Genomic DNA, 22,438 nt, shown 5'->3' on the forward strand with positions numbered 1-22,438 from the left:
CCAGGGGGCGGAGAGAGCGCTCGCCGCGCGTTAGCGTCCGTCGACGCGGTTTCTGTGCGGTTCGTTCGCGGCGGGTTTTTCGGATTGATCGATCGCGACGTCGGTTAACGCTTCCGCTGGACTGACTCCTTGTGCCCGTGGCTCTGTAACTGTCCCGTAGAAGAGAGCTCCCTAGCGCACGCCCAATCAATACCTGCCCTCAGTAAAGTAAAACTCCGTCGTGGGCCTCAGGGCTAATGGACGCAGAGCAAGCGAAATTTGCTTAAACAGACTCTTATTCTTCACCTTGCTTAACATTAATGAAGCCATTTTTATACGACCTTGGAAAAGTGGAAACGTCTATTTATTTATTTTTTTAAGATAAGTTATGTAAAGCGTGAGTTGTACGCTTTGCTTGTCTGACCAGGCGCTGAATGAATTGGTGATAATGTGCCTCCGTGTAGCTCCAGGTTTGCTGGAGTCAGGCAGGACAAAATGCAATTAAAGTAGGATGTTTGAGTACACCATTACCGTGCCCTGCCGTCACTCAGTGATAAATGAAAATGTTTTTAAAAATTCAGGTTTTTTGAACCAAAAGTGCTGTAGAAAAAAGAGGAAAAATTCACGCAAATGAAAAATTATGGACAGATTCAAACATGCACTACCAAAACTGGATATTGCTGAGAACACATAATTATAGATTTGTCTGATTTATGCTTCTTGTAATACGCACACACACACGCATGTATGCATGCTCACACACACACACACACACACACACGCTCAAACTTGCATGCTGGTCAGTATGCAAATTTAAAAACTAGCGCTCGGATAAATATTCATTAATCATGAATATGCAAATCACTGTCAGTTTTGTACTCTGCATCCTGTTCTGAGAGTACAAGATTTAATTGCTGCTGTTCCAAAATAACTAATGAAAAATAATTAATGCAAGTGTTTCACTGCAGTGCATCTTTTAAACTTTTTATAGTAGAAGGAGCCAGCCTTTGATTAAATCCCACAGTCTATAACAGTGGCAAGCGCTCGTGTAACTATATAGCGCTTTCTGACAATTAACACGGGCGAAGGAAATTAACAGTCGACTTTTATCACCATCATGTATTGTGCTTTAAAAAAAAAAATAGAAAACGCAATGACAAATTGTGGGCGTTTACCCCTGTGGGTGTGCAGTACAGGAGATAGAAACGTTAGCGCTCGTGTGCTGCCATTGGCCGGTGTGCTGTAGTAATGAAGCATGTAAAGCTCTGGTCATTAATAACAGGCCTCGGTGTGCAGAACGCTGGCCTTAAAGAGGTGGGAACGCACGCCCGTAGGAGATGGATCGGGTCGCGTCGAGGTCGGTTTGCTTAATGGAGTACGGGGGAGTTCATGCCGCCGCCGCCGCGCTACGAGAAGCGGAACGCTCGCGCTGACAAACGTTCCCGAGGAGACCCCCACCGTGTGTGCGTGGGAACGGCGAATGAGGTTGAGCCGGTCGGTCATGTGACCGGCGTAGCGGCTGGGCTCGAGTGGACGGCGGCGCTCTCTCTTGTTGCCGGGCAGCGGTGCCCGGCGACGCCGGATTTAATGAATGGCTCAGGCCTCGCCGGGTCAGCGTCGACAACTCAGTTAATGGTGGAGCGGACAGCGGGGGCCGCGGCTTGAATTCACACTCAGGTGTGCCACAGCGTCTGGCGCAGAGAAGGATAAATGTCCCCCCCCTGCTAACAGAACGCGAGGGCGAGGGGGGGGGGGGGGGGGGGGGGGGGGGGGGGGGGGCTCGTTAATCGAGCGTCTCCGCTCCAGTCACATGACTAGAGGGTTCAAGTCATGACATTTACATTTAGCAAACACTCTTGCACTAGGTGTCTTAGCATCCATGTACATTGAACAGGGCTATAAAAACAGTGCGACAGTCAGAAATGAGTCAATTGTCAAAAAGTACGAAGAATGAATGCAAAAAATATATTTTTGTCATTCACAAGCTGGTAGTTAGAGTCAAGTCAAGAGAGAGTCAAGAGTTAAGCTAGGTGATCTAAGCTCATGAGCCATAGAAGTGAAATCTCTTTCATTTCTTCGCTTCATATAGGCAGTGATTCAAGAGCTTTGTGTTGTTCGTTTGGGGCTGGATTCAGTCATTCTCAATGCAGGGTTAGGGACGATTCCATTTAAGTTCAGTCAATTCCAGAAGTGAGCAGAAAGTCAGCTCATGAACTTAAGAAGGCCTATAATATTCCATGCATATGTTCCTGTCAAATAATTGTTTTTCCATTCATTTTGGAAATCGGGCTAATCTTATGTTTGTTTTAGATGTACATTTTTCAGTGCTGGTTATTCCTGAGACTCCTTTGATATGCACAGCAGTGCTCTGTCTAATCCTTTGAGCTGTAACATTTTGAGCAGGCATTACGAATTCTATTTCTGTGGATAACAGTCCTAGCCTGGAGACGATCTGCAGTATAAGCCTGTACTTCTCCCATAAAATCTCCAAACTGAAACAGAAGAAGTTTTTAAAAATCACGTGTAATGAAGACTCTGCTCCCAGTTTGCGTTTCCACGGCTACGTTCTTCTTTTTTTTTGCTTTTCTCATATCAGTTTGAATAAAATAACCATGTGACGGTTTGAAAGGAAGACAGGAAGCTCAAAGCCAATGATTGTGGATGTGTGAAAGTTAAAAAGAGAGCAGCGAGAGATTTGTGTGAAGATAAAGGGGGGCGCAGATGGGGTGGGGGGGGGGGGGGGGGGGGGGGGGGATTAAACTCGTGTCAGTGTTGATGTCTGCCCTCACAGAGATGTGTTCTCCCTCCCACCCCCCCCCGCAGCCATGGACATGCCGATGGACCTGATGACCTTGAACATCACCCCCCAGGGGGCTCTCCTGAGGTGGACGCCCCCTCTGTCCAGCGTGGATAACTACGTGCTCACGCTCACGCGCAACCAGGGTACGGCTCCGCCCCGTCCTGTTACACTCCCACCCCCCCCCCCCCCCTGCCCCCGGTTCAGAACAACTCTCAGAGACCCTCAGATGCACTTTTAAAGAGTCCCCTTCCCTTTATTTGTCCCCGTCTTTGTCCCCGTGACGACGGCACTCGCTGCGCCTGGGAATAATTCTGGGTGATTGTAAAGTCTCCCGTGGAAACGCCTCGCTCTGGTCAGTCAGCGTTTTTTAGAAGAGGGTGAAAAAATCGAAGGCGATAAAACCGGGGGGTTGCTCAGAAGCGCGAGCAGATTACCCAGAATGCTCTGTCGGGGACGGGGTGGAGCCTCTGACCCGATTGCCGGTTTGTCCCCCGCAGGTTCTCCCGGCGACCTGCGGCTGACCTTTCCGTCCTCCGCGGTAGCCGCGGAAACCATCCTGGTGGAGGGCAACCGTCAGGAGCACCAGCTGAGCCGCCTCCTCCCCAGCACCAGCTACTCTGTGGCCCTGTACGCCACCAAGGGGCCCCTCACCAGCGGCACCGTCATCGCCAACTTCGCCACGCGTACGTATCCAGGCCCGGTTCACCAGGACTGTCTTACGCCCAGGGGCCCTAAGCAGGGCCGGGTGCAAACTCAAAACGGCTGGCCCAGGTGTGCGTAGCACATCGGGTTGCTTGTCCGTAAATCAGGCGAGGATCTCCAGAGAAGAAGGGAGAGGTGATTAAATCGCCGGTCGATCGCGTCGATCAATCCGGCAAGGCTTCTGCCATCAAGCGCAGGGAGCTTCAGCCCTGCAGAGACAGATGGTGAGCCTGCCGGTTTCTAGGCTCTTCCGCGAGCACGCGGGCGAGCGCCCGCATTAAAGTTCTTGTTTTCGCTGGACGGGAAGTACAGAAATATATTTTTGGAGACTCTAAACAAAAAATGCACAGTCAGCAGTTAGAGGGCCCTCTGGGGAGACGCGTGGTGGAAATACCAAGGTCTCCTCGGCAACAAGACTGAGACCGTTAACAAGTGCACACTGCCGCATCGCACATGGCACATGAAGCGTGTGTGTGTCTGTGTGTGTGTGTCTGTGTGTGTGTGTGTGTGTCTGTGTCTGTGTGTGTGGGTGTGTGTGTGCGTGTACGTGTACGTGTGTTTGTGTGTGTGTAATGGCGTATGTGCGTGTACCTGTGTGTGTGTGTGTGTGTGCATGTGTATGTGTGTGCATGCATGTGTGTGTGTGTACCTGTGTGTGTGTGTGTGTGTGTGTGTGTATGTGTTTGTGTGTGTGCATGCGCGTATGTGCGTGTACCTGTGTGTGTGTGTGTGTGTGTGTGTGTGCATGCATGTGCGTGTGTGTACCTGTGTGTGTGTGTGTGTGCTTGTACGTGTGTGATTGCGTGTGTATGTGTGTGCATGTGTGTGTGCATGTGTGTGTGTGTACCTGTGTGTGTGTGCATGCATGTGTGTGTGTGTGTACCTGTGTGTGTGTGTGTGCTTGTGCGTGTGTGATTGCGTGTGTATGTGTGTGCATGTGTGTGTGTGTGTGTGTGTGTGTGTGTGTGTGTGTGTTCACATGGCCAGCCCAGCTGACAGTTATTCATTCGGCGACGGTGATCCCCAATCGAGAGCGGGGACAGCGGCGACCGGCCCAAACATTTAATCATTTGACGTGTTATCGAAAACAGATTAATTTGTACATAATCAAAGTGTCACGGGCCATTTGGCCTGCCACTTCAGCAGCAGGCTCCCTGTCTGATGTCGACAGGCAATCGCCTGATCGCGGCCAGCGGAGTTCACGCAGCGGCGGACTCCGCTTGTTTGTAGTCGGACGGCGATCGTTTCGTTTTGCAGACGTTCTGCTCTAATAACGTGGCGCGGTTTTTTTTCCGGGAGTTTTTTGACTCTGCTATTCTCTGATAAAAAGCAACGGCGCTGACTGCTCTCAGCATTCAGAGAGGTCTAAAAACAAAGAACTGGGGAGCTCTTCATTATTTTTGTTGACTCAGTGTCTGTGGAAGACCTTGGCATAAAGACAAGGTGTGTTTGTCTATTTTAGCGTGGGCAAATAAGTCCTAAATTTCCTAAGCCTCTTGAATTGCACTCATTTTGCATCATCTTGCTCATTTCCTTATTTAATCGGCTCTTTAACGGGGTAGATGTTTGAGAAAATAACCGCTGGTGTATTTGAACACGGCAGAACCACCTGGATGAGCACAGTGACTGTGACCGTGAGGGGTTCACCTCCTCCGGTCAGCCCCTATAAAGCTGCTACATTTATGAGCCTGGGAATCTAGGAGAGTGATACTCCCACACAATTAGTGTGTGTGCTTGTGTGTGTGTGCGTGCGTGTGCGTGTGCGTATGTGTGCTTGTGTGTGTGTGTGCGTGTGTGAGTGTGTGTGTGTGCGTGTGCGCGCGCGCGTGTGTTCTTGTGTGCTTGTGTGTGTGGGTGTTTGCGTGTTTCTGCACGGGGGAGAGAGAGACAGGTTGTGTGTCACGGCACATTTAAAGGCAACAGAAGTACTCTAAAACACAGGGAACGGGGAACAAAATGTCACCGCAGGCTCTTTGACATGCAAATGCAAAATTAACATCCATCATGATGAAGAGTTTAAAGGAAACAGAGAGATAAATGCTTCCTTTCACCGCTGCAATCATTTTGAAAGAATGACGGCCTGTCAGATAAAACCAGAACGGGAATACAGACCGATATTTACACGGAGTTGTAATTTTGCTTCTAACTTCAGCGAGCTTGTCATTGCCATTTCAAATGGACTGCATTTATATAGCGCTTTTATCCAAAGCGCTTTACAGTTCACCCATTCCCACACACACGCTGCCATGCAAGGTACCAATCAGCTCGTTGGGAGCAATTAGGTGTTAGGTGTCTTGCTCAGGGACACTTCGACACACCCAGGGCGGGGGATCGAACCGGCAATCCTCCGACTGCCAGACAATCCTCCTGAGCTATGTCGCCCCATTTCAGAGTGAACTCCCTGCCCTCAGGGCTCTGGATTCCTGTTCATGCAGGTTACTCCTCTCCCAACAACGCCTCTGCTTTTCCCCAATTTAAACTATCCATCATGCCTAATTTAGTGCCTCCTATGCCTGCTTTTCTCTGTTATTTCTAAGACCATGATTTGGTTCTTTGGTTCTGTGATGATAAACCTATGAACGTTTTACTTCTTTTAGCCGTACCAGTTTTTCAATTTAACCTGAACCTAATTGAAATTATTTTTAATTGATGTGTCACAATTTCACCGCAATTTCTAATCTACGTTTATTATTCTGTATTCATATTTATGTCAATGTTTTTTGCTTTCCTCCTTCGTCTTGTTTTGTCACTGTAACGCAATGTCATTATTTTGAGCTTTCCTTTTAGAAAAAAACACTAATAACAACACGCATACTAATTACTGGGATTCACTGATTATTCGCTGATGATTAAGCGATAACAAGGCATTATCACAGAAGAAATAATAACTCGTATAATTTCACATTTTTCCACAGCTTGGCGAGAAATTGTCGTAATCATCGCAATCAACATTCATGTAATTGACTCTGTGAATGTGACCGTTGACCCCCCCCCCCCCCCCCCCCCCCCCCCCCGACCCCCACCCACGGTCTCCCTCTCTGCTTCCTCCCCGTAGCCATGGACGCGCCCAAAAACCTGACGGCCAGCGAGGTGAACCACCGGAGCGCCCTCATTTCCTGGCTGCCCCCCATCGCCGACATCGACAACTACATGCTGACGTACAAGTCCGCCGACGGCAACCGCAAGGCAGGCCACGCCTCCATTTTTTCCCTGACAACGCCTCCCCGTTTCCCTGACAACGCCTCCCCCTTTCCCTGACAACGCCGTGCAGCCTTTTCAGATTTAGTTTAGTTCATTTATTTGACGGTTCACTTTAAAAAGGACAATTACATACATGGTTGCGAACACCAGTGTACATGCACAATTAAAAAAAGCATCAAGGATGACACAAAAAAGTCACAGGATTTATTTCCGTTGTGGTCCCTTGCTGTAGCTCCCCCTGAGCTCCCCCCTTTTTAAAAAAAAAAAAAAAAGATATCTCAAATCTGTTTTTTTTTATACTATTTTTCCGCTCAGGTATGCAGCACCACGCTCGTCGCTGTGACGGAGTTGACCTACTGTGATATTTAGAATCGCGGCGTGCGATTCTGCCACGAGTATCTCTTCAGCTGCCCGAGCACTTTAAATCTCATCGTTTTTTCCTTCCGGGAGAATAACGTTTTTATTTTATTTTATTTAATTAAACTTCTGCTCTCGCCAGTTGTATTAATAAAGTAAATTGACAGAGTCATTAACCGTTGCAATATGTCTATTAATGAGCCTGCGGAAATAATTTCCCCAGACATTTTGCTCAAATAAGCTTTTTTTAGCTCGTTACATCACATTTGACCCTGGCACACTCTTCATTCTTCACCTCTTTCATGTGATCTCTCTGATTGAGTGCTCACTGGATGCAATATCATCAGTATATTAATGCAGTGTTATAGGATTCAGTCAAACAATGAATATATTAAATTCATATGCATAGTACATTAACACACACACACACACACACACAGGCATACGCACACACAGTGACACACACACACAAACACATATGCACATACACATGCATGCATATATACACACAGGCACACACACACACTCACACATACACGCACACACACACACACACAGTAGCTGTTGATAAAGTGTGACAGTTCATATAAAGAAGCGCAGTTTTTATATATTGGTAAGGCATACCTGTGGATGGGTGCACTTTTGACCCTAGGAGTTGTCTGTCCTTTAGTTTGTCCAGTGGGTGGCAGTAGCGCGCAGGGTAAACGTCTCAACGCACACAGTCGCACGTTGGCCACGCTGTTCAAACGATTCCCCCCCCCCCCCCCCACACAATGGCCCGTACACGGCGTTGCATTCTCATAGGACCCGTGTCCTCATTGCGTTCTCATTGGCTCTTCTGAAGGATCAGCTCATCTCTGAATGCCTCGCCGCGTCGGAGTCATTTGGATCAGCGCTGCACGGAATATCGGATGTGTGTACACAGGACACAACAGAAATACGATTTGCATAATGGCTTTCATTTGTGTGCCCATCTCATCGTAGGATCTCAAATATGACTTTCCTCCTTGGATAACTAATCTCATTAATAACCTCCAGGGGTTACGTACAGTATCACCAACAAAGGGCGCAATGCTTACTGTGCTACCGCCTTTGTACAGAACATGCTAACAAGTCCTCATTATCAGAGTCCAGAGATGTGTGGCATAGCCTCATTGAAACTTTCTTTTCTGCATAATTCAGGAAACATATTGCTATAAATGTTTGACACTTTTTAAACAGGTTGAATATTTCATGCGGTCCTTCATATTTCATAAGTCGGCCAGAAGCCGTTCTCCGCGCTGTCGTCTTACTGCGAACTCAGAAAACCCTGCTCAAGGACCTGCTTATTGCATCGGAATAAAGCCCCCAAAAAATGACGCGTCGCTCCTCGAGAGATCAATGTTTGATCGAAACTGGATTTGTCAAAAACTGTGAGTCGAATGAAGCTGTCTGGGATTTGAAACGGGGAAAAATAGGACTCCCTCTCTCTGTTCAAAATGGCTGCCTGCCATCTCAGCTCCAGTGTGTGATGAAAGCCTTTTCAGGCTTATTTTAATGCTGCTCGTCAAATGAGAGGAAACACTGGAAAAAAAAACATTTCACCATATTGTGTTAAACCTCTTGGTAATCGCTGGGATATGGGTGTGCTTATTTCATTATTTTTGCTGACTTGCGTTTAGAAAAACTGAATTTGTCCTGATTTGGCAAGCCCGAGAGTACGTATTTACAGGATATGATGCAATATTTTTTGGTTGATCGCTCATATCTCAGTTTATAGAGAGTAAAATCTTTCCTGGTCTGGCTGGCCCTTGCAGAGTGGGGAACTGTTCTACAACCGGTAGAAAATATCAGGCCAGGTGCAGAATTTTTTATTTATTTTTTTGCTTGGGGGATTATCACTGCTCTGCCAGCCTCTAATGGGATTTTCTCCTCCGCCTGTGATCCAGGAGCTGATCCTGGATGCCGAGGACACCTGGATCCGGCTGGAGGGCCTAGCGGAGACCACGGAGTACACCATCAGGCTGCAGGCCGCCCGCGGCCTGGAGACCAGCGCCATCGTCTCCGCCTCCTTCTCCACAGGTGCGCTGGCACTACATTTCCCAGGGGGCCGCTGGGGGCCCGCGGGCACAGAAACCGCATCTCGCTCCCTCTCCGGGGCCTCCCCGCCGCCTCTGTCGCCACGGCAACGCTCTTTCAGGATAGGTAGCTCAGGACAAACGACTCTGAGATCCCTTAATGTGAAAAAAATCACGTGACACCCTGTAAGCGGTTTTTTCCCCAGATGTTTAAATTCCTTGTACCAAAGTCGGCTGAGACTCAATGTAATATTGACTGCAGATTTTGCGCAGGTCTCTCAGAATTGTACCGGTATTTCTTTTTCATTGATATTGTGCTCTGATAGTTTTACAAGATACCCCTTCCTTGGAAATAAAATAGGAAATGTTGAGCAGTACAAGGTGTTTATGGACCTTTGCCCAGCCCAGATGACTCTCCTGGTTTTATTGACACTCTTTCACACCCCAGTGCCTATATCGCTGCGGTTCACGCTTTTCTCCATTCCTGTCTCTCCTGGCTTTATACTGAAGGTATCAATCACCGCATAAAATTTCCTTGTAAAACGTATTTCTTTCTGATTAATCAGCACTTAAAAGCCATTCACCCTCTGCAATTTACCCTTCTTCTGAACCATGGCTGGTCCCCAGATCGGAAACGAACATAAATAAAAACGCCCGTTTCACAGTTCCTCAAATTCAACCGCTTCCTCTTTCCTCTGTCGGTCAAAGGTGCGTTCTTCTTCTCGAACAGGAAACCGCCTTTTCGCTACGCCCCAGAACTGCGCCCAGCACCTCCTCAACGGGGAGTCACTCAGCGGCGTCTACACCATCTATGTGAACCGGGACCCCAGCCAGGGCGTGCAGGTTTACTGCGACATGACCACCGACGGGGGGGGCTGGATCGTGAGTGTTTCCGTTGGTTAAAAGGAGGGGCCAGTGGTGGGGGGGGGGGGGGGAGCTGTGGGGGGGGTGAGGTTCTGTTGGTCACCAGTCATCAAGCACAAAATAACGACCGTGACCACAATTTGAACCACTGTCATAGCCATAAGGAAAATAATCCCTCGCTTGCAATAACAAGCAAATAAATACAAAATATTTTTATTTATTAGTATTTATTACTTCACAATGTTTCACTCCTCGAAGATGAAGATAAAAAGGTAAACCTTTTCCCCCATATGTTGCTATATTGATATGAGAAATCCACATTTCAGCATTTTCTCACCAGCTACATCACACCATCACCCTCTTCCGACACATCAAACACTGTAAAGCAGTCGACTAAAATTTGTTTACATCTCTGTTTATTTGCCACAATGCAGGTCTTCCAGAGACGCCAGAATGGCTTGACAAACTTCTCAAGGAACTGGACTGACTACAGGGTTGGCTTTGGCAACCTTGAAGATGAGTTTTGGCTCGGTAAGCCATTTTGAAACAGACCGACTTTAAAAAAAAGTATTTGATAAAAAGAATGCCACTCCGAATATAAAAATAACAGCATGTATCCCAACCATTCACAGGGTCAAAGATAACCCTAAAACTTCACCGTAAGTGCAGATGGACTCTAAACTTGCAATGAAAAACAGTATTTTTTGGTCAATCAAAAAATGATCTTCTTAATGTCCACTAAAATTGCTTATGTTATTTTAACCAATTCAGCTGAAAAAACAAAAACAATTTTTTCCATGTGCCCACCCGCACCCTTAAAAAAAAATATTTGTAAAAATTCAGAATTTGATTATTACTCCAAATATCTCAAAGCAAGCCGAAGGCATTGAAGATGTATGTGTGTCCGTACAGGATTTAGTGGAAGTCTTGGCTTTAGTTCAAGTCTGCAGTCGAGGAGCCTGTATTCTTTCCCATGAATTTTTTACCATTTAAAATGGATTTTAAGCAGTGCCGGCAGCCCTGAGACGCCCATCCCGCTGTGCCGAGTCCAGCCGGATTCTCACCGGGCTGCCTGGCTGTCCGGTTCCTCCGTTTTCCCCCGGGCGTCGCGTCCGAACGAAAGGTTGACCGCACACCGACGTGGGCTCAGGGTCGAAGGATGAAGTGGAAAAAAATGTTCAGAGGGCTTTAAACAATTCAATTAGGAAACGTGTGTGTGAGATATCCCTGAGATACTGAAAGACAGGGCGAGATACTCATACTCCTGACAGCTCTCAGAGCTTCAGGCTGGGGCACCTCCAGGGATTTTGGGTCCAAAGAAAAGATCTCACATTTGGGTCCCACCATCCCAGAAAATGCTATGTTCTGGTCATTTGTGATGGCTCTTGTCAGTCAGGGCACTTGGAATCATCCTAACTCTAACCCTAATCCCTCCCCCATTATGGAACCCCTGGTTTTGTGTTTCAGGGTGCTGTTTGCTAGCCCTGCTCTTGGCCTGTTTGTAAGTAGGTTACAAGGTTTTTGCCATCACCGTGCCAAGAGATTCACGGTGTGTCCTCACCCTGAGTTACACCTGGGACGATGCACCTGGCTCCAGCATGGCGAACAGGGAAAAGACCAAAAGAACCCTTCCCTTCAGATCAAGTGCAGCAGGTTTAAAGTCACACGGCCTTTGAATTATCAACTGGCTTGCGATAGGAGCAGGAACAGAAGGCTAGTTGACACAAGGTCTGAACAACGACTCTAATGAAGTGCTCGAGACTTGAACCGCGTCAAAGGGGAAGCAGACCCCGTGACCGACCAGAGGTCCAGAGTTACCCATCCTTGTCTTTGATGAGAAACCGTGTACTGTATCAATTAGCCAGCAATTAGCCAGCAATTTGTGGAGACGAGGTCAATGCCCTACAGCAGCAGTACTTAGTGATCACCTCAATGACCACCCCCCCTCCCAATAATGGACATAAAACATACCTATTACCAACCTGATGTAAATTAAAATAATTTTAACACATTTTTACTGAGATGAAGATGTATCAGGTACAGTATGTCCTACAGTATGTACTCTTGTACAGAAAAATGCATGAGGAGATTTGTAAACGGGTTGAGAATTGGTCTCTTTATGGATTGCGCCGCATGGTCTGTCCTGTAAACACATTTTATCAGTAAATAAATACAGGGATACATGTTTTACGGAGCACTTTCATAACTTGCGAGCCATCAGGGTCCCGTTAAAAGGGATAATGTTATGTGCTGCAAATACAGTTCACAATAGATGCAAAAAGTAAATGGGATATAAAAGGACGTTCTTATTTGCCTCTTGTTAGTGGTTTTTTTAATACACTAGTGGGGTTTCCTCACATGAAATGGCGGCAGGACCCCAAAGGAGACACCTCAAAGACCCGCCATCTTTGCCCGTTGGCCACAATAGGCCTGCAGTGTCCCGGCTTCCTGTCCAGACAGCATTGCCAGGGCTTAAAACATGGCGTCATTACTGCTGCTCGGTGTCTTGTTCACCTAATCACCTAAACTACAGCAAATGCGCTATAACTCTGTACGCTATAAAGCTGCCGTAAAACGAAAGTCATGCTGCTCTGCGGAGCGAAACCATTATCCCTTTAATTTTCCTCGCCATTTCACCCTCACCAAAAGTGGAAATGTAAGTCAGAAATTTAATGATACAAGATACGTTATGTGGAAGAAGTAATGAAGAGAATGATGGCAACAGCTTTGAACACAGTTTCTTTTTTCTTTTAAATCTAGGTGATTTTCAATTAAGCGGACAGAAAATTCAGAATGTCAGATTGCGATGGACTCATAATTCCATGGACTTAGGGGCTGTTGAAACTTTACGCAAATAGCTAATATAACAGCAACAAAGAAAGCCAGTGGAATTAAAAGCGGGACCAGATGTGTACTATACGATGAAGGAGAATATCATTTTATTTTGTGAGCAGTTCTATGGCACTGTCTGTGGTAACAGATGGTCTTGCATCATATGCTGTAAAGTGCAGGATGATGTTTTGCAGGTTGCTGTACAGTAATTAATTTTTCTTTTTTTTTTTAAATGGCGGCACCTGGTTTTTTTAATGCCAGTCTCATCCCTGGCTTTCATATTGCACACAGGTCTCCTCGGGATGAAGGGAGAGAGCGTTTCTGTGATTGGGTTCGACCGCTCTGGTTTTTGTGTAACGTTTTTGAGCTGATCTCTCTCCAGTGAAGTGACTATTGATCACGGTGTGTTAAATGAGCTCCAGTCCGAATTATAACTTTGAAACAAGCGGCTCTGCGGCACAAGGAGCCATTATACGAGAACATCCCCAAATTCTCATTCACTGGCACTCAGGGAGGCATGAAACCAGGACCACCACAATGGTGAGGGAGGCAGACAGAAAAACACTCCTGGGAATTTTGAGTCTCCCAGACTTAACCCACGACCAAGGAATGTACCATCTCCCCAAAACAGTTCACTATCACAGAACGCCTCGGTTTTCTCTTTTCCAGAAAGTTTACTCCCCACCCCACCCCCCGCCCACCCCCACCCCCACCCCCACCACCACCCCCATCCCCACACTCCAACATGAATTTTTCTTTTTTCCAGTACATCATCTTGAACTGCACCCCCAAGTCTGCGAGAAATCATTTTTTTATGTCAGGTTGGGCCTTTGTAGGAGAGACACGCATTAGAATGACACATGGCTCACGGTCTAATTGAAATAATTTGAAGAGTCAGTCAAACTTTACCCTAAAGATCACTTTGCCTTGTACCTTGGTTCAGCCCGTTAATTGCGCTTGTTCTTATCGTAGTGTTTTTAATTGTGCGGGGACTGCACTCTGAGGAACATGGTGGGCGAGGTGACGAGGGAACTCAGTTGTCTAACCAGAAAGCCGTGGGTTTGAAGGCTGGATGGGGCCTGACTGTCATACTCTTAAGCAAAGTTTTAAACAAAATTGCTTCAGGAAATATCAAGCTGCATGTCAAACTGTCACCTGATGAATAGGTTGCACACTTCACAAAATGACAGAAGTGACAGATGTTTCAAAAATGTTTTAACCGACATTTTTTTTTTGTTTGATTAGTTGTTGTGTTTTTTTTTTTTTTGTTTTTTTTTGCTCTACACCTTTGGAAATCAAGTTAATGGGATCTTCTGTGTACTCACCACAGTGAAGGGCCATTTCTGCCTGCAGTGGACAATTGAGAGGAAGAATAAGGTCAGAGGGTGACCTAGTCCCTCTTACAAAACAGACAGCATGCCTGCCTAACCGCATCTTTTACACAGTGGAGCGTCGATAAGGCGTTTTTGGCTGAATGAGCGTGAGGGTTTGGTCAGCAGCAGCTCGGGGTTGAGCAGGATTCCCGTCTTTTCTCTCTTTTCTTTAGGCTTGGACAACATCCAGAGAATCGCCGGACAAGGACGCTACGAGCTCAGGATCGACCTGAGGGACGGCCAGGAGGCCGTCTACGCCACCTACGACAAGTTCACCATCGGAGACGCCAGGAACGCCTACAAACTCAGAATAGGAGAGTACAACGGCACAGCAGGTATGCACTCGGTCGGCTAGTTTGTGTGTGTGTGTTTGCGTGAGTGTGTTTGCGTCAGCATGTGTGTTCTGTCTATGTGGGTACGTGTGTGTGTGTATGAGTGTTAGTGTGTATGTGTGAGGTGTAGCGGTTTTGATCCTGGGTGAAACTTTCTCCAACATGGACTCTTGATCCGAGCCAGTAAATTGGCAGTAGTCACAAAAATCACCATGCCAACCATTTCACTCCTGCCTCTGTCACTTAAGAGAATGTGCTGTTCAGTACCCTTCCAGTGACTTTGACAATGTTTGTGTTGTTTTATTTTTTCTTTTCCCTGTCGAGCAGCAATTCATTAAACAGCACAAAAGCCTTGTACATGAATAAAACTGTGATATATGATCCAACAGACAGCTTCATTACACGATGGAGTGAAGAGGCACTAAGCCTACAAAGGGTTCTCTAAAAGGAACAAAGCGTTTAAAATGGCTGGCCTTTGTATCCTACATACAGACTTCAGATCTTTGGAAGCAACAGTGCTGTTGCTAATTTCTCCGTAACATTGCCATCATTTTTGTTTGGTCTGTTCTTTGTTTTTCTGTGTTGGGTTGTGTTTTGGTGTCTGTGTTAATAATTTGGTGTATTTTGTTTTGCATTGTTTTCGCTGTTTCGTGTTTGTGTTTCACTGGGCTGAGCTCAATTTGGCTTGGCTTGTGTTGGGTCGTGCTGTACTTCAATCTTTGCACATACGCGGTAAAAGTGGAATGTGCTTCTGAAGTTGTTCCACGCCTCACTGTTGCCCCCTGCAGGCGACTCGCTGACCTACCACCAGGGCCGGCCCTTCTCCACCAAGGACAGGGACAATGACATCGCCGTCACCAACTGCGCCGCGTCGTACAAAGGGGCCTGGTGGTACAAGAACTGCCACCGGGCCAACCTCAACGGCAAATACGGGGAGTCCAGACACAGCATGGTGAGCCCCCCAGGGTTCCCGGGTGGAGCCCTCGTGTGTTTTAGTCAAACTTTTAGAATAATTTTAGATACACAAACCGCCCCCTCCCACCCCCCCCCCCACCCCCCCCCAGATGGCCCACATGACTGCCCAGCTGGAGGGGGAAAGTTTGTCCCAGTTTCTCTTCTCAGAGTGACACACTGGAGCCGAAAGAACAGTCTTTGCCCTGGGCTACGATCTGGCCTGTCGCCTCCCCCCGCGTCCCCCTTCCGCAACCCCCTCGCACCCCCCATCCCCTTCCCCTCGCCCTGCCCTACACCACCGCATTTCTAGCCCTCTTTTTTTGTTTACCTCCAGACATATCTCTCCCGGCACCCCGCGGAGCAAATCCATTAATAAGTCAATACTATTAATCAGCGGAGTAATTAAATGCGGTGTTTCTGAACGCCGGGCATTGACACCGCGCGGTAATTGTGCCATATTAGGAGGGGGGATAATGATGTCGTTTGGCCTGCGCTGAGCCCACAGCGCTGGAACGCGCTCCGCGCTAATGCAGGCTGAAGGCTCTGGCTTCGAGACGGTGCTGCGGCGGCGAATTTCCCTGTCTGACCTCACAGATTGAAAGCTATTAACGCGCTAAGCGAGTTAGTGAAATATGCCGTCTTTTAAAAAAACGTAGGTTTTGGAAGTAAATAATTGATGATGAAGGGGTCGTTAAATAAATTCATGAATAAAATTATACGTGCATTCCCAAACGATTAACGCCTTCAGCGTTGTAGTTTACTTACTAAATACTGTTTACCTGGTCACAGGTGTCTCACCTTGAGTCAGGTGAGTTTAAATCAGCCAGTTCTCGTCAGGTTTGTGGGAGATGTGATTGTCTACCAATCAGTGCAAGTCAGATACTGAAATGAAATACAAGTAAAAAAATATTGCTTTGTAAAGATTTCTAGGCTATGTTTTCCAGGGTAGACTGTTATAAAAAAAAAAAAGCCAAACAATTGAAACTAGTAATGACAGTGAGAGGGACCATCAAAAACTAGTGAAGCAGTTGGAAAACTGTGCACAGAAATGGTCTGGTGTTAAATTTGTCATGCCCTTTTGGTACGGCTGCACCTGAAATATAAATCCAATAAAAATGCTCTCTGGGGCCAGGCCGTGTCAGTGTCAGTGTCCCGGTGAGCTTGACGTGATTTACGCCTGTGGAGTTCGCGCTCGCCCTTGGAGAAAGACAGGATGTGCCGGGTTTTTTTGTTGTTGCTCAACGCTAAATTGAAGAGTCGAGGCGACTGGTTGCCCGGTTGCATCACCCGGGTCCTTTGGTCTGAATTTTTTTGTTGAGCTTATTTTGAGGTGAAAACAAAAAATCGGCCACCGCTCTCTGGGGGTAAGAGCAAAGAACGCCACAGTTCTAGACCAGCTACATGGTTAGCTTAATATTGTTTTCTTGATCTCCTTTAACAAAAGGAGACTAAGCAGGTTTTGATTGAGGTTATTTTTTTTAATTCATAAAAAGGAATAATAGAGTGAAATGAAAAAATATATTTTATTTGAGTTCTGTCAGCAGTGACAGAAGTGGAACAGGGGGTGGAGAGGGACAATTAATTTAATATAAATTCTGCACAGATGTTTTTATTTTTATTTTTACATGGAGTCATGAATGTGCTGAACAGCTTTATGGGCTGGATGCTCTTTAGATCAGGGATCTCAAATAGGATCCTCCAGTCCTGGAGGGCCGTGATGTCTGCTGGTTTTTGGTGTGTTTCAGAGCTTATGTGTTTAATTTAAGTCACTGATTGGATAAATAGTCCACACACCTTGTTTCCAAGGCCTAAATTGGCTGCTGATAGAAATGAAACCACAAAAAAAACCTGCAGAGACTACAACCCTCCAGGGCTGGAGTTTTGGGATCCTCACTCTAGAAAAGGGGTGGGTAAAAAGTATCTGTATCTGTATTGGTTCCTGGTTTCCATGCCTTATTAATTACTTAATTAGCCCTAACGTTTACGCCATCTGACACTTAAGCTACATTTCTTGATAAGTGCAGGAACGACAGCCAAAGGCTGTTCTTGTGTGACTATATGAAACAGCATTTTCCTGTGATCTAATCTACAAATGAACCAGTGATGCTGTATAAAACCAATTAGCTCATTACCCAGGCTAATTATTGGAAATGAAAAACCTGTATACATGGCCCTCCAGGACTGGAAAATGCCCACCCCTGCTCTAGATTATAGAGTACTTGTAGCGTTTCATTCAACACAAAACTTTAAATAATTTTTAAAAGGAAATCGTTCTTAGCTTGCGCTGATTCAGCAAGGTCTCTGTGGTATAATCTGTATTGAGAATTACATTTTGAGGGTTCAAAAGTACTTTATTGATTCAAGTCCAGCTTGATGTAGAATATTGGCTCACAGGGTCAAAAGGGTGAAATCGAAAGAAGATTTCAGCACATGCAGGCCGTCAGGGTGTGAGAAGCTGGTTTTTTTTGGCCTTTTCCCCCCCCACCCCTCCACCCCCCCCATTTGTTCCAAATGTGGAATTTGTGGTTCTGTAGTTACCGTCTGTGCCACCTACCCACCCACCCACATACACACTCCGGTCTGGGCCTATTTTAAACGCACAGGCCGCGCGCTGAATGCGGCTTCTCGTGACTTTTGGCGGGGCGGAGTCGATCTGGCGGTAACACGAGGAACCCGGAGCGGACTGCGTGGCCCCCCTGGTCGCGGTCACGGTCGCGGCCGGCTAGCGACGTAGCCAAGCCCAAACCCAAGCAGCGTTGCCCAGCAGACCAGGTTCAAATACTTTTCTGTGCTCTATTGATCTTGCCTGGTGTAATTGAGCCTGCCAATGTGACCAGAAGGTGGGGTTTGCACTTTTTGAGAGTATTTCATTGGTTCTAATACACCAGACAAGATCAGTAAAGCGTAGAAAATTATTTGAATCCAAAACAAATACATATTTGACCCAGGCCTGTTGCCCAGCGTGTGTGCTCGTGGAGAAGGCCGATATCGACCGAGCCTGCCCCGTGTTATCAGCAGTACATTCCCTGCCTAGGATAATCAATCCCTAATCGCACAATCCCAAGTCTCTACAGGCTAATTCTGTCTGGCACGATCTTTTGAACACGAAAAAAAGGATTTTTACATCTGTTTATTACTGTTTAATGATCCATCACTAATACAGGGCATCTTGAGTGGCTATTCTGTTCGTTAAATTATCTGTGATCAACTGTAGTTATAGTACTGTACTGTAGTTGTCAGTTATATTGACAACTGAGAGTGTAGATTGGACATGTGTGCACAATTTAGAATAGGCCCAATAGCATATTTTTCCCTCCTAACATTAAACATTTTATATTTTATTGTTTTTGTCATTGGAGAGGTATAATGCTGTTTTTTTTCCCTCGAAAGTATGTTTACGCCGTACAGCTAGTCCCGAACATGTCAACGTCCTCTTCTGTACTATCACTGGCATTCATTCAGAGTCATTTTTGTCCAGACTGCAAAAGAGTCACTGAAAATCTTCAACAAGGTCAAAATCACTGCTCTCTGTTATTAGGTGTGACACGTTTTATCTGATTGACTCATTTGAGCGATGATGTAGTTTTACCTGTTTGAAAAGCTTGTCTGTAACGTGGGGAGTTCAGTTTCTAGTGAGTGCTCCAGTGGACCCAACACCGACATTGCCATTAAAGCAGCTAATTCGGCACAGCTGCCAAAACTGCACATCAGCCTCTGTGCGCACTGGTGTTCATTGGAAATGCGGATCCTTTCGTGTAATAATATATCATCATTCGATCCTGAGTAGGAATTAGCTATTTTCAATTAGCTACCCCCGGAGGCCTGGGTAAATATGTACTGAATGCATATTGAACAATTAGAATTGTTAATTACTTGTGTCCATTCTCTGACATATATTGTAATGTGCTCTGTGGATATTATGTTATTAAAGGGATTATAGTTGCTTGATTCATTGACGGATGGGGAGGGAATATTACTCTGGGATTCTGATTATTAAGACCTGGTTTGTGAAAGTATGACCTGCCAAAATGCAGTGAACCCAACCCGCTCAAATCAGTTTAAGAAACTGATTTGAGAAATCAGTCAAGAAAATCTGATTTTTCTATTGCCACAAATGATTAAGAAATTGGATGGAATTAAAGCCATCACCCCATCTATTCCCACTGCCTACAGGCACTGTGCTAATACCTTTTTTTTTTTTTACTTTTGATTGTGTGGGACTCGAAATCGAAACATAATTTGATAATGCGTCGCCATGGCGTATTGCTAACCGTGTCACCAAGCGTTTGAAGCCACCACATATTTTTCTGGGTAATTATCTCGTGTTTTTTTCGCAACGCGATTAATTTAGTCTCCCAGGTAATTGTGCTTAAATTGCCCATCAAATAAACCAGGGTGAGAAGTGAACGGAAACCGTCTACCTGCCACCTGCTCGAGTAGACGGCTTTACGCTGAACGCGGCGTAGAGGTAACGAACACAGACAGTCAGCTGAGTCTTCAGCCCGACTTCCTATTTCCTGACTGTCTGCTTTCATTCCGCGGCGGTTTGTCACAAGGGAGGCCCTCAAATGTTTGAATGTCAGAATGTTTACGCTGGCAGTTTGCCGTGCTAGAAAGGTTACTCGCTGATCCATTTCCACTTAAAGTGTGTCTGAGCCTCCATTAGATTAAGTCGGAATTCATTATTTTTGTTATTGCAACTTTAGCATCAAAAGTTATGCAAATGCGGTTCAAGAAACAGTAAACGTTTGGGTAGTTTGGTCATCAGTGGCACAAACAGTGGCACAAAATGTGGAAAGGCACAATTTGTTTTTTTAAGGAAACTTACTTAATAAAATAATCCACCCAAAAGTATATCTCAAATTTATAAAACAAAGGAAAGGCTCATGCCTGTACTTTTCGGTTTTGGCTTACATTCTGTCAATGACTCATTTCTGAACCAATCGTTGTGACTGTGTTTTGCAATGAAGAGCAAAACTTTTTCATTGGTTGAATCTAATCGGTGATCGACAGCTCAGCGTAGCCCTGCCCATTATGGAGTGTGTGAAATATCTCCCTTTCACAAGTACGCATTTCTAATTTCTCTTCCCCTTTTTCTTTCTCCAGGGTATCAACTGGTACCACTGGAAAGGCCATGAGTTCTCCATCCCCTTTGTGGAGATGAAGATGAGGCCTTTCAACTACCGCAGCATCAGTGGCAAACGGAGGAGGTCCACCGTTCTATAATTACCCCGCCCCCGCCCCGCCCTGCCCTACCCTGTCCTCTGCCCCTGGGTCCCGCTAGCTGTTCCTATTTTTACACAACGAGGAAGGTGCCGAGCTGTGTACCTTATCCAATAAAGAGGATGCATACACAAGATGGTCTTACTGTAGGAAACGTCTCCAGAGACAGGGAAGTAAACCAAGCTGGTTTCAACACCAATTTCTTTTAAGTCGTATATGCTCCATTGCAGAGATGGGGTGGGGTGGGAGGGGTGGGAGGCGTGGGGGTTCGAAAGGGGGCAGGGCTTTTAGGCTGAGGTCAAGTGAGCTTGCATTGAGTGTATAGTACCCGCTTAGAGTGTTTTGCTTTTTCCCCTCCTGCCTTTTAAAAAGAATTTTAACAAAATGGTATATGCCCTAAAAAGAAGTGAGATGTCTCTATTTTTATAACGAGAAGTATAATCGATTTCCTGCTTTTTTTCATGAAGTGTTTGTTAGCCTCATTCTCAAGAGTCTGATGTCATTTTTTTGTGTTTTTTATTTGTTTTTTTTGTTATTGTTTGACTGAAAACATGGCACTGACAATTCAGTCAGGGGTGATGAGTGTGGATTATGAAATAGTGTGTCCATCTCCTTAACCAGCCCAACGTTCATCTCCTCGTAACTTAGCACTTCCTCTCTGACCTCTACCGCCATGTGACAGTATGAGATAGCGTTATTTATCTATTTATTTGCGCGTGTCCTTTTATTTGTTGCGTATGTCGACTGGAGCATTTGAAAGTTGTCAGCGGAGTGCCACAGCGAAAAGAAAAGCTGAGGCTAAAGATTGTGAACGAACTCGTTAATGTCGATTTTTTTTTTTCCAAATGCACTGAGCCTTTTAGCATACATTCCAGTACATCTGCCTCCGATTGTGAGTGACAGTGTGACACCGCATACTGGCCTGGCATCTGCATTGTCCTTTAACTGCGCTTTATTAATAAGATATTCACACCACTGCATCCGTCAAAGTGTGCAGTCATAAATGGGCAATATTTACGGAGACAAAATAAAAATAAAAAATGATTAAGAATTCGTACATAAGGTCTGAAAAATAAAAATATTTTAGTTCTGAAAAAAAATTATAACTCGACAGAGTTATTTGCATAACTCTTTGCATATTTGAGTAACTAACTGGCTTGCATTGGGTATTCACAAAGGCACGTATTCAAATCTGACTCCAGCAAATACACGTTGAACTGAACAAAATGAATATGCACAGATTTTTTTTTAAACAGTGCAGATTATATGCGGTACTCGCATACATCAACCATTGTCACTTGACATTCCCCTGCCAGCTAATTTGCACTAATCAAATGTAGCCGTGTCTAAACAATGGCTGCTTCTTATTTTATTAGCTTGCTGAACTGTCTTGCATAGTTGCACATCAAAGTAGTTTTTTCTTTTTTTTTCATTTCAGTTTCAGCTAGTTTTTTTTAATTGGACTCACTGTGTGCGCATTTTGTTTGTCTCTCATTACCTTTCTGATTTGATACCGGAACTGAGTGTAAGTTAATTTGGTGAATTTGAATTGAGAGGAAGGTTCCCTTTCTGAAAAGCAATGTGCAGGTTTTCATCTTAGTCAAAGCTATGTATGACTATGCACATAGTGTCCCTGGTTAGAACATGTGAGAACATCACCATGACATTGTGCTCTAGGCGCTGTAGAATTAATTGTCTGCTGTAAGGATACTGTAATATTTTCTTGTTTTATTTTATATTTGCATTTCCTTTCCTGAAATCCAG

General features: G+C 45.6%; 1 protein-coding gene across 4 annotated transcripts in view; it reads left to right on the top strand.

Moving 5' to 3' along the window:
* Positions 1–20,905, top strand: part of tnr (tenascin R (restrictin, janusin)) — a 171,995-nt gene extending 151,090 nt beyond the window's left edge. For all 4 annotated transcript variants that reach the window (XM_035421000.1, XM_035420998.1, XM_035421001.1 and 1 more), the window contains 9 exons: positions 2,803–2,922; positions 3,277–3,462; positions 6,537–6,667; positions 8,968–9,100; positions 9,827–9,978; positions 10,395–10,491; positions 14,339–14,500; positions 15,286–15,449; positions 20,558–20,905. In XM_035421000.1, coding sequence (XP_035276891.1) covers positions 2,803–2,922; positions 3,277–3,462; positions 6,537–6,667; positions 8,968–9,100; positions 9,827–9,978; positions 10,395–10,491; positions 14,339–14,500; positions 15,286–15,449; positions 20,558–20,677 — 1,265 coding nt within the window. In that variant the 3' untranslated portion in view covers positions 20,678–20,905. The remainder of the gene's footprint in view (positions 1–2,802; positions 2,923–3,276; positions 3,463–6,536; positions 6,668–8,967; positions 9,101–9,826; positions 9,979–10,394; positions 10,492–14,338; positions 14,501–15,285; positions 15,450–20,557) is intronic.
* The last annotated feature ends 1,533 nt before the right edge of the window (positions 20,906–22,438 follow it).

Source organism: Anguilla anguilla, chromosome 6, assembly GCF_013347855.1.
Source record: "Anguilla anguilla isolate fAngAng1 chromosome 6, fAngAng1.pri, whole genome shotgun sequence".
NCBI classification, from domain to species: domain Eukaryota; kingdom Metazoa; phylum Chordata; class Actinopteri; order Anguilliformes; family Anguillidae; genus Anguilla; species Anguilla anguilla.